Genomic DNA, 12,466 nt, shown 5'->3' with positions numbered 1-12,466 from the left:
AACTTACAGAGGAAGAGGATCGAGGGTGAAAGCCCAAGGAAAAACACAGGTATATGGAGACTTTTGTAAGCGAGTACAGTGGTACCTCGGGTTACAGACACTTCAGGTTACAGACTCCGCTAACCCAGAAATAGTACCCCAGGTTAAGAACTTTGCTTCAGGATGAGAACAGAAATCGCGCGGTGGCAGTGCAGCGGCAGCGGGAGGCCCCATTAGTTAAAGTGGTGCTTTAGGTTAAGAACAGTTTCCAGTTAAGAACGTACCTCCAGAACGAATTAAGTTCTTAACCCAAGGTACTACTGTAGAATATGCCAAACTGTAGGCTGTACTTGTTGCTTATATGGCACAGAGCTTGAGGTAAGACCCTTTATTAGTTCTGGTTTTTTGATGAATAAGGTAAGTAAACATCTTAACTTTTCTCTTAAACTGAAGGATTTCTGATCCTAGTATGTCCCTGTTTTCGAAAAAGAACCTCACTGAATATCTTAAGTCCTCTCCTCTTGCAGGCATAGGGGGAACAGAGAGGTAGAATTTTTAACTGCATTGTGACTGCAGAAATCTTAGCATATGCACCGCAACTTAAGGCATTTAAAGAATTTTATATATCTATTCTACATGTCAACCCTGTACAATAGGCTTTTTATTATCATCCCCATAGTATCCCTGTTTTTATTATCTTCAGAGTTTGTCCAATAGTTTAAAAAGCCTATGTAGTCTATCATTGCTATCAAGCTGCAAATCCAGGCAACATGGATCTCAAAAGTTGTGCAGAACAGGTCTCTAGATGAAGTAAGAAAGGGCAAAGACTGAAGATCAAGTGAAGTCATCATGCCAGCTCTTCCCTCTCTCTCATACACACAAATGCCCCAGCAGGACTTCATACATACATATATATACATAGTGGCATAGCACACAAAAATCTGAGAGCATTTCATCAAATGTAACCATGAAACAGATTTGTTTGCAGAATGTTAATTCAAAGAGCCAACTATCAGAACTACAAAAGTCTGTTATAAAAAAAAACACCTGTTGTACAAATTTTGTGTTTGCAATGACTAGCAGAAAATTTAGAACATTCATTATCATAAGAAGTCAGACATGCACTGATGCATTTGCACAATAAAATTCAAGAATAAAACAGGATTGCATTTAATTGTAATTGCTATTCTTGAGTGGTTATTTACAGGATTACACATGCAATCTCTTAAGTGGGTTAACAGTTCTCTTTTGTTAACTTTTTCAAATTCCAAAGACACAACAGTATAAGCAAGGTATTTTACATGGAATTATCAAAATGAGTTTTTCAGAACGACAACTTACCAAATATGTTGGTGGAATGTCCTTTCCTAGCAATGGGTTTCAGTTCATTATGTCCCCATCCATATTGCCGGTAATTATCCCAGGCATGTTTCATCATCTAAGGTATGGAAAACAAATATTAACACAAATTAACCATTCAACTAAAATATTTGTTTCAGACACAGATTCTCTCTCTATATAAACAAAGGTAAGCAACAGAGTACAACTGTAATTTCAACTGAAATATATCTGAAAATGTTTCAAATTCAAGTCTGGCAAAATATTCTGTGCTGTCAAAGTAAGCAACTGCTTCTGTAAAGGGATGGAAGACTAGCAGTGGTTAATGTAAGAGGAAGCTAATCCAATAAATCAAAAGGTAAAGGTTTAAAACTGTAAAGGACCCCTGGACAATTTAGTCCAGACGAATTTGACTATGGGGTGTAGTGCTCATCTCCACTTTCAGACTGAGGGAGCTGGCGTTTGTCCGCAGACAGCTTTTCTGGGTCATGTGACCAACATGACTAAACTGCTTTTGGCACAATGGAACACTGACAGAAGCCAGAGTGCACTGAAATGCCGTTTACCTTCCCGCCGCAGTGGTACCTATTTACCTACTCGTGCTGGTATGCTTTCAAACTGCTAGGTTGGCAGGAGATGAGACAAAGCAATGGGAGCTCACCCCATCAGACAGATTTGAACTGCCAATCTACTGCAACTCTGCATCCCCTGCCAATAAATCAAACAGGTTAACTAGAAGAAGCTAATCAACTTGCAAAGGCCAACACATTCATGAGAAACACATCTAAATATGGTTCCAACTTCTTTCTTTTATTACCTTTTTTCAAAAGACATCTTCCTAATTTGCCTCTCACTATTTCTCAGAGTAGCATAGCATTTTCTCTCTGACTCTGACTCAAATTTGAACAAAGCAACATACTCACAAAATGAAATTGTATGTCTGGTATCCCTAATCACCAGCCAACCACCTGCCTCTCAATGCTTCCTGCTGCCTCTGTGAGTCAAAGCAGCAGTGTCTCCATTGATTGGCATAAGGCAGAACACTGTATTCCTGAAGGCTTCCCCTCTCTGCCATTTTCGCAAGTCAGTGGAGGAACTGCTCCATTGACTCAAATGGGGAGAAACAGTTGAGTGGTGTGTATGTGTCTTGAGTCTGTGTTTTCACATAGGCTGACACACATGGGGCACTCCCAATGTTTTGTAATTAGCCATACCCCCACAGCAGCAATCCCCTACCCACCCACCCCTACCCACTACAGCCATTTTATGGTCACGTACACGACACTTTAAAAACATCCAAATTGGTTCACAGACCCAGAAAGCCTAGAGACCTCTGTTGAATTTCATGACTATGGTGGTATAGGAGCAAATGCAGAGAAGAAAAAGTATGACTGGGGAAAAACAGCAAGCTGTTGAAAGAACTGTGGGCATTAATGCATGTTTCCTCTGTCAAAGAGGAAATTTAAGGTAGAAATTTCATTAGCATAGCTTAACACATTTTAATGCAACATTTAAAAAATATTGTCAGTAATATTCACTCTACCCCAGAAAGGGAGCTCCAGGGCAAGAGATTAGAAAAAAATGTCAGATTCCAATAAAAGAAAAAGACACAAAAGATCTACGTATAATAATTGTTTTACGTGCTTCTTATGCCTCCAAAAAGCAACCACCACCTCATCATGACACTTAAGATTTCCTCATGAGGTCCTGTTCCAGATTCTATCTCATGAGTTTCTTATTAGCCTCCTTCAGAGGCAGAAAATGTTCTATAGGGGTCAGAGTGATGAACTTCCTCCCAAAGCAGCCCAGAAAATAAGTCCAGATTATGAAGCAGAATATATTAAGCCAATTCCCACATGAAATTAACTTCTATGACTATCACAAACAGTATGGTTTCTATTCACAGAAATAATCCTAGCATCACGAACTACAGCTAGGTAATGAATGATAAGATGACGCAAGCCATTACCTCTTTAATTTTGTCCCTTTTTTCTCGGATGTCTGGATCCACTGGATCTCCACTGTTTATCCCTACAAGATTTGGTACCGGGACTGGTGGCAAGGGCTTGCTGCTTTTGTTCTTCAAACCCTTTACTATTTTGTTCTTCTCAGTTTGAATTTCAGCCTGGATCTCATCCCGTGACTTCTGCAGTTTCTCTTTTGCTTCCTCCAAAGCTTTTTCATGATCTGCACGAATTTTATTTCTCAAGCGTTCCTCTTCTTCTCTATATAAACAAATAATAGTCAGAAAGCTCGGTTTTTAGAGCTTAGGGCCAACCGTTAGGGCCAATCTGTTATACAACCATCATCTATTTCTTATTCCAAATGTAACCGAAGACGTTCTGCCAAATATATACAAATGATACATCTATTAGTATTAGAAGACCACTATATGTTCTAAGAAATGGTTGACATTAGAGCATTTCAGAAATTCTAATGATTAAATGGGACTTTTCACATATGCAAGAATTTCATTTCATTTGCCGTCACTTGCAGCCAAATGAACAGATTTCATTGAAAAACACTGTTACTGAAGAAGTGTGCATGCACACGAAAGCTCATACCAAGAACTAACTTAGTTGGTCTTTAAGATGCTACTGGAAGAAAAAAAAAATTGTTTTGACTATGGCAGACCAACACGGCTACCTATCTGTAACTGTTACTGATGTGAGGCTACATGAAAGTGCTATCTATAGGCTTTATCTGTTAAAGTGCATTCACACACCATGCATGTATCAACCAGCCCCAAAGAAAACTGAAGCTCTGATAAGGTTTAGAGGATGGGTCGCTAACATGGTTCCCGTAGGCACACACATGCTTGCAGTCTACAGGGTCCTCTCCCCCACTGAAGTTAAGCACACTATTTTTGTCAACAAAATAGGTGGCGTTGTGTGCTTGAGTGTGCTGTGTGTGTTGCTGTGCCCACAACTGTTTCTCTGGTTTGCAAATGTGCTCCCAGCCAACCCCTAATTTGAATAGAGCAAATGAGGAGGCCCTAAATGGCAAGGCAACTAGCGCAGCAATCAACATTATCCCAAGAAGGCTGGGTATCAAGTCTTTCGATTTTGTTGCAAACCAAATTATTAAAGGTATGGTTTTTGAAAAGAGGTTTCCAACCTTGTTGAAAGGATTCTGCAGCAAAACTCTCAGGCCCCAATTAAGACTTGGCCAGATATATATGCCTACCATTGACAGAAACACAATGTGGGTAGGCATATCTGCATCTGGATGCAAATCCACTTCATGCCCTCAACTCTACATTCAAAGAAGGAAATCCATGTGCATCTAATTTAGAAAGCTGCAGCAATAATGAACAAATATCACCAGCAATTTACAGTTTTCACCTTATTACTGCAGGAAGTAGTTACACAACAAGTTTTTGGCACAAATAGGGTAATGAAACAGCAATCACAAGATAAGGAAGACCCACATCTGTGATCGGAAAACTGGCACAGGCATTTCAGAGAACTGCACGATTCTATGTACGTCTACTCAGAAGTAAGCCCCACTATGTTCAATGGGACTTACTGCTAAGTAACCATGTTTAGGATTGCAGCCCAAGAGTCCCCTGATAAACCTGATTTAAAAAGGATTTAAAACTCATCAGAAGCTTGGCATGATGGATCTCTGCTTCCTGCTTATCCCACAAGCTTTAGAACTACTCAATCCTATTGAAAAGGTCACAAAACATGTGCTGTGAAAATGAAAATATCACTCTTGACATATTAACATTATATTACTAGTTATTTTAAGTGCAAAAAAAGTCAAAATCATTTAAGATTCCGTCACTTCTCTTCATTTCAACAATGACAAATAAGTCTTCTCAACAGTAGATTAGCAGTTAACACCCCATTTGCAACGAATAGCAATAGGCATTAAACTCTGAAGGAATAGCAACACCTGTGACATTAAACTCCATGCCCTTGAGACTTGGATAACACTATGCCTAACTCCCACTGCAAACCAGAAACCTACTGTGAGTTTAACCCACTTTTTGAGAATCACAACAATACTATAACTCAACACAGTAGGCTGAAAGGGTGTGTGTGTAATCCTTTGGGGCTTGAAGGCCGCATTTAGGATTTGACAAGCCTTCCAGGGGTCACATGCTAGCCAGAGTCCAATTCACATGCACATACACACAGCACAGCAGGGGGGGCACACAGGAACCTGCACTTATGTGTATATGCATACAAATACACATGCGCACATAGTAGAGGGGCAGGCTCAGGAGCAGACAGACATGCTCAGTCAGTAGCATTTTTACTCTGTAGGGCAGCACTGCAGTAGAAGAATCTCCCTCTACCTCAGCATGTGGGGGGGGGGGGGGAGAGGACAACTGTGTTGCTGTCTACAGTTGCAAGAGTGTAGGAGGGTCTCCTCCAGTTCCAGGAAAGGAGAAACAAAGCCTCTTTTTGGGAAAGGGTCATTTTTCCTCCTAGTGCAGCACCATTGTTAGAAGGTCTAAGAAAGGGGGTGGGAAATAGTTTCTTCCCACTTCCTAAGTCTAAGGCAGGCACATCCAACAGGTAGATCGTGATCTACTGGTAGATTGTGGGGTGTTCCTGGTAGATCTCTGGCCCCTCAGTGATCTACTCCCCCCGAAAAAAAGCTCAAGAACTTTGGCTTCCCCAAGAAAGCTCAAGAACTCTGCCATTCCTAAAAAAAGCTCAGCAACTTTTGCTTCCTAGCAAAATAGTGGGCCATCATATTAAGTTCCACTACCGGACTAGGGATTCAGGACCCTCAATTGTGTTTTATATAATCAACTTTTAATTATGCTCTGTGTATATTGCAATGCTCATTCAGTTCCATTCAGCGGTTCTCAACCTGTGGGTCCCCAGATGTTGTTGGACTACAACTCCCATCATCTCTGAGCTCTGGTCTTGCTGGCTAGGGGTGATGGGAGTTGTACTTCAACAACATCTGGGGGCCCACAGGTTGAGAAAACCTGATCAGTTCCATTCATTCATTTGCTCCCTAAAAAAACAACTTTGATCCATCCAATGACAATGGGTAGATCACTGCCAGTTTTTTTACACTGTGAGTAGATCACTGTCTATTGGGAGTTGGACATCCCTGGTCTAAGACATTCCAACAATGACACTGAAGGGGTAATTGGTTCAAACTATTGTTACTGCCGAACTACTCCCATTTTTAATGTGACATGGTTAAGTCTGCATTCCTAGAGCAAGAGAGATCCCTGGTTGTTCAACCCGAATGGCTGTGCAGAACCTGGAAAGACAGTAGCTAGAAAAGGAGTTGAGGGAAGAATTCTGAACTGGTTTCCCTCTGTCCATTGAATGGTTTCAAGTCATGCTACAACTCCAATCCTTGACAACTATATTTTTATAAACTTCCAGCGGTACCACTTTAATTCATATTAACATACAATCTTCTATTGTTTCAACTGTGTCATGGAATTTTCTGCTAGACTGATCTGAAGCATTACAATAGGACATTAATAAAGAGGAACTTTAGAAGTTCTGAATGTTGAATACTTTAATCCAGCTTTCATTCAGAGGGTAAAGCAACCCCCCCAAAAAAAAACAACCCCAGGTGGAGATAGGCACTCCTCTTTAAATAAGAGTGCAGGTCAATACTCTTCCTTGTCCATTTATGGACACAATAAAATGCAGAAGTTGTGAACACCCCAGTTCAGCCACAATATATCTCACATTTATTAAGCTAAAATAAACGCAAACCTTGCACCCAGACACCCTGCCCTTGCTGAACCTTTTCCCGCTCCTTCTCCATGCACAACCAAAGACTGCCTATGTAAATCAATTAACCAGTTTCCCAACATGCCTGAAACTGGGAAACACCAACTTCCAATTATTTCAGTTCCTGGTTTGTTCCAAAGGTGATATAAGGCTTTGACAAATCCACTCATCAGGGTAGTTATAGCTAAATGCTTCCTGTTTTGGAGAATGTATGAGGTAGTTGCAAGATAATGCAGGCAACTCATTGTGGGTGTCAGCAGTCGTGCATAAGCCCATTCTGCCCCCGCCCCCTTCCGGGGCCGAAAGCAGCATACGTGTCAGTGGTTGTGTGTCAATCAGACATGTGCAAAATGATTGCTGCCTGTAACTAGGTTCAGGAAAGCATTTTGGTTTTACTATTGTGCATTTTACCTATGTTAATTAATTGGAGCAAGTAGGGATTCCATTTTAAAAACAATGCTGGGGGGCTGGAAGATGGAGCTTGATTTTTTCTTTCAGACGGTAACATTTTTGCAGTCAAGAGTTTTTACTTGAATGAACTGCAAGGGGATAAATGCTAAAAATAAAAAAGACTAACAGTAAGGAAAAGAAGCAAGCAGAAACTGGATACTACTCTTTTCTTCTTGGATAGGGTTGCTACTTCAGACTCGCCATTGAGATACTTCTTTTTAAAATTATTTTTCTTGCTCAAAACTAAAGATTGCATTTGAACTGGCTGAAGATAAGCCTTGGTTAAAAAAAGGTTGTTGTTTTTTTTACAGATTGAACCTATGCAAAACAAAGGTTCAAAATCAAGCACCATGGAGTTCAGTGGGACATAGACTACAATTATACATAATTTACCAGAGCATTAGAGTGGGGTAAAAATAGTACAAATAAATTATATTAACAAACTCTGAGAGTACAGAGTTTGTCAAACTTTGGATTTTCTCACCTGGCATTAAGAGAAAAGTGGTATCTTCTTGTGATAGCATTATTATCTATTTTTTATGCAGTTGAAAGAGGAAAGAAATTGACCCTAAATCAGGGTTGGCTAACCTATGGCTCTCCAGATGCTGTTATCGACTACAACTCCCATCATTCCTCACCGCTGGCCATGTTGTCTGGGACTGATGGGACTTGGGAGCCTAAAGCTTATTTAATTCTGATTTAAAACTAACCAAGCCCACTATAGCTTTTCAATATCCTATAGGCAGAGAATGTGAGTGATCCAGCTTGGAAAAAACTGAGAAGCAGGTGTTAGCCTTTGAAAACTCATGCCGCAAACAATCTTAATCTTTAAGATGCCCCAACTCTCTGATAATTCTTCCTTCATTTTTGTTATAAAATTTCTTAGAAAATCAAAATAAGCATCTTATTGGCAAAATGCCATGTTGCCTCTACATTTTATAGTCCTATTAGAACTAGTTATATAAATATTGTTTTGTACAAGTTCAAATAGTGTATATATATTTGTGATGGAGGAGATAAGTCTTAAACTTTTGAAAGGGAGAGAAAAACCTATCAATAGGTTCAAACAAAAAAAATGTTTTCAACCTACATAGAGTGTTATGTAATTTCATCAGTTAGTATATTTGTTGACAGTAGTAAATGCTTCATAGCGGGCTAATGAAAACAAAAACTTGGCTACCAAGCCCTGTTTGATAACCCCAATTTCCAAGTTCAGGAGCAGGAATGAACCCAGGAATTATTCAGTTGTGGTGCATGAAGAAGGGAAGAATGAAAGAACAGCATGAGACACAAGTCAGTATGTGTCAAGTTCAAATCAATCCAGTGTGTTTTCTTTAAAAAATGCAACCAAGGAAAGAGCAAAGTGTAAAACACAACATACAAAATTCTATGGCTATAACCTCAATGGTTTTCTGAAAAGAGCAAATATCATTTCCCAACATTTTATTCTACACAGAAAACTGTACCACATCACAGGCTCCATCTGTCTGTTCTGGCCTTTGGAAACTAGGAATTGACTGTGAGTTCAGCTGATTGGGGGGGGGGGGTTAGGTTCATCGTGTTAAGTTATAATGTTGATGAATTTGGTTTTTATTTTTTGCTGTAAGCTGCAGCAAAGTAAAAGTGGGGTAAAATTATTTAAAATAACTGAAGATCCTGCCAGTAGTTTTTCTAATTATGTTTGCTACTACCTTAATGTTATTCTTCAGTAGTAAAATGATTTCATTATATACCTTTGCTTCTTGTATTCCATACTGAATTCACCTAGACTTACTTCTGAATAGACATCATTAGGTTTGCCCCATAAAGCCATAAAATAAGGTTCAAAAATAGTAATTTTATTACTGAACTCCCAGTGTAATTCTTTTTTTTTCCTCCCAGTGCACTCTTTGTACTGCACTTTGCTCTTTTGGTGCTGCCCCTCTTTTATCCTGTTCCATACAAAATGGGTAACTGAAAAGATACCCCTTTAATTAATCTTTTCTGTTCCATTTGCTAAGAGCATTGTATAAAATGACACACCAACTCTACTCATAGCTGGATATGAGTGCATATGGAGGATATTCTAAAGGTTTATATAATGCCAGGGTTTGTGGCACAGGTTCCTGCTGTGAGGACTTTATATATACTCTTTTCTCCCAAGTTGTTACATAGCTCTTCAGGTTATCAGACACAATACAGATGTAACATGTTTTTCGGTCTGTGGAAGTTCCTGCTGTGCCTACATCTAATAAGGGCAGGCGGTAGATCAGTCACCAGCCCCACCTAAAACAAGGGTGAGGAACTAGGGTCCACAGAAGGCCCTCCAGACCCTCTATCTGGCCCCCCAGAGCATTCCCTAGGCCACAGCCCTCACTGACCTGTCTCTGAGTGTTTTTGCCTAGCTAGAATGTGTCCTTGTATTCTGATAATGCCTTTTGGTTCCCTAGTGGAGGACAGAGAAGGGTATACAAGTGCATGCAGAAAATAGCCCACTTTTGCCTCTGGTCTTACCCATCACTGGCACGTGGTCCCCTGAAGGTTGCCAAGAAATGAATGCAGCTGAAAGGGGTTCCCAGCCTCTGATCTAAAGTATTCACTCATTCCACTCCTAACAGCTCCAAAGACTTGCCCCAGAAGGAAAGGCCATTTAACGTCCCACTGCCCCACCTCAAAATGACAGGAGACAGATACACAACTGGCTTTCATTAGTCTAAAATCCAGGCTTGCTTTCCATGGGGACAGTCACTGCTAGCAGGGACGGGGAGAGAAAAAGCAAACAAGAGCCCATGTGAAGCAGCAGTTAAGAGTACTGACGGACCAGGGTTCGAATCCCCCGCTTGGTCATGAAGCTCTCACTGGGTGACCCTGGGCCAGTCACTGCCTCTCAGCCTAACACTCCTCCACAGGGTTGTTGCGGGGATTAAATGGGTAGTGGGAGGAGAAATATGCATACCACCTTGAGCTCCTTGAAGGAAAGGCAGGATTTAAATACAGTAAGTAAGGTGCACTGGCAAATGAGGTCTTGACAACTCCTCTTTCTGGATACCTGTGATATGAACGTAACCTGACAGCGCACAGTGATTCTTCACCAAGGCAGCACACCACATTAAGCCAGGGCTGAAACCTATTCCTGTATACAACACTCCCCCTCTTGTTGTCAGCATCTGTCTGTTTTAGAGACACAATGGAGTGCACCTCCAAGGCTGAAGTCAAATCGCTGCATTAGCACTGACATGTCCTCCCCAGGCTGCAAGCCTAGGCGGTGTGCATGGAGGTCCTGAGCTGTCCAGAGGACAAGACCTCCCTCTCAGCCTCACTGATGTGGTCCAAAGGAAAGCGGAGCAATACGCTTGGCACCAGCTTGGCTGCAGGAGTTTCTGGAAGAAGGAATACAAAGTGCCACCCAACAGTCTTAGGGTTGCCACTCTGGATTTGTGAAGGGCTTACTCCATAGCCTTTTCTTCTCCCAAAAAATATCCCACAAGGCAACAGCCCTTTAGGATCAGTGTCTTCCTTCTCCTAGATGAGATACCTTCCCAGGTGGACAAGCCCCATCTGCCCTCATGACTCTCTATATAGTCCACTATGCTGAAACCACCTTGACCACTGGACCCACTACAGTGGTACCTCGGGTTAAGTACTTAATTTGTTCCGGATGTCCATTCTTAACCTGAAACTGTTCTTAGCCTGAGGTTAGCTAATGGGGCCTCCCGCTGCTGCCGCTGCGCCACCAGAGCACGATTTCTGTTCTCATCCTGAAGCAAAGTCCTTAACCCGAGGTAATATTTCTGGGTTAGCGGAGTCTGTAACCTGAAGTGTATGTAACCTGAAGCGTATGTAACCCAAGGTACCACTGTACTGGTATTGTCTGTGCAATCCACCAGAGCTTGGCTTTGCATGCAGGGAAAGCCCCTAAATCACTGAGGTTGAGACCCGTGGACTACCCAACCCCATTCCACCAATAATAATAATAATAATAATAATAATAATGATGATGATGATGGCATCAGCATTGGCATGAGGGCCGCCCCCCCCCCTGCCCCTGCCCAGCCAGCCTACCTGTGCCTGTGCTGGTCGCGGCCCTGCCCGTGGATCAGGTACCCCCCCGCGGCGTTCTTGCCCCCCTCCCCGGCGTCCACGTGGGGGATGAGCACGTCCTCCAGGCCCAGGTCGAAGCGCTTGTGCTTGGACGAGTCCGGCAGGAAGAAGAAGGCCCCGAAGCAGAGCGTGATGAAGGCACTGAGGATCAGCAGGAGGATGAACTTCTCCGAGAGCCTCAAGGTGGCCCTGTGGTGCGGGAACGACGACGACGGGCCCAGGTTGCGGGGGGGGATGCGGCGCCCCGAGAGCGGCAGCAGCGCCGGGGTCGTCATCGCGGGGGCGGCGGCGGGGGCGAGGCGAGACGAAGCGGCGGCGGCGGCGGTTCAATCTCCGGTCGGCGGAGCAGCTCGCAGGCCTCCTCCTCCTCCTCCGCCTTCCCCCTCAGGAGGGCCGGCGCGCCGCTCCGCGCAGGGAAGCCGTCCCGGCAGCGGCTCCCTCCCGGCAGGGAGGCCCCCGCGCCCCGGCGGCCTGAGGCGGAGCGGCGGCGCTCATCCCGAGGCGGCTCCCGGTCGGCGGCGTCGAGGTCCGGAGCGCCAAGCCTGAGGGGGGTTCACCACATGCCGGGCCTCCTCGGCGCCGCCTCGCCGCCTTCCCCTCAGAACCGGACTCCCTTCCCTCAGCCGCTCGCCCCAGGAGCCTCGGAGGGGCCGGCCGGCCGTGTGGCGCCACTGGCTCCTCGGCCTCCGCCGCCTCTCCTTCCCTCCGACAAACGTCTCTCAAGGCAGGAACCGACTCCGGAATCCTGAGGCAGAGAAGCAGGCCCCCCTCGCGCGCATGCGTGGCTCTCCCTCAGCGGAAGAGGACGCCCTCTTCTCTCCTCTCGTTGTCTGTTTCATAGAGCTGGTTAAGGGTAGAGAAGGGCTTGGTTGCGGGAACGGAAGTTATTCCGGGTC

At 43.5% G+C, this 12,466-nt stretch overlaps 1 protein-coding gene across 1 annotated transcript in view; it reads right to left on the bottom strand.

Moving 5' to 3' along the window:
- MAN1A2 (mannosidase alpha class 1A member 2) overlaps positions 1-11,860 on the bottom strand; it is a 37,222-nt gene extending 25,362 nt beyond the window's left edge. Inside the window, exons 1-3 of the mRNA XM_081894218.1 lie at positions 11,532-11,860; positions 3,287-3,542; positions 1,321-1,417 (exon numbers count right to left, since the gene is read on the bottom strand). Coding sequence (XP_081750344.1) covers positions 1,321-1,417; positions 3,287-3,542; positions 11,532-11,845 — 667 coding nt within the window. The 5' untranslated portion in view covers positions 11,846-11,860. The remainder of the gene's footprint in view (positions 1-1,320; positions 1,418-3,286; positions 3,543-11,531) is intronic.
- Positions 11,861-12,466: the final 606 nt, after the last annotated feature.

This window comes from Podarcis melisellensis (genome assembly GCF_964234715.1).
Source record: "Podarcis melisellensis genome assembly, chromosome: 17".
NCBI classification, from domain to species: Eukaryota; Metazoa; Chordata; class Lepidosauria; order Squamata; family Lacertidae; genus Podarcis; species Podarcis melisellensis.
This window is presented reverse-complemented; position numbering and strand designations above follow the sequence as displayed.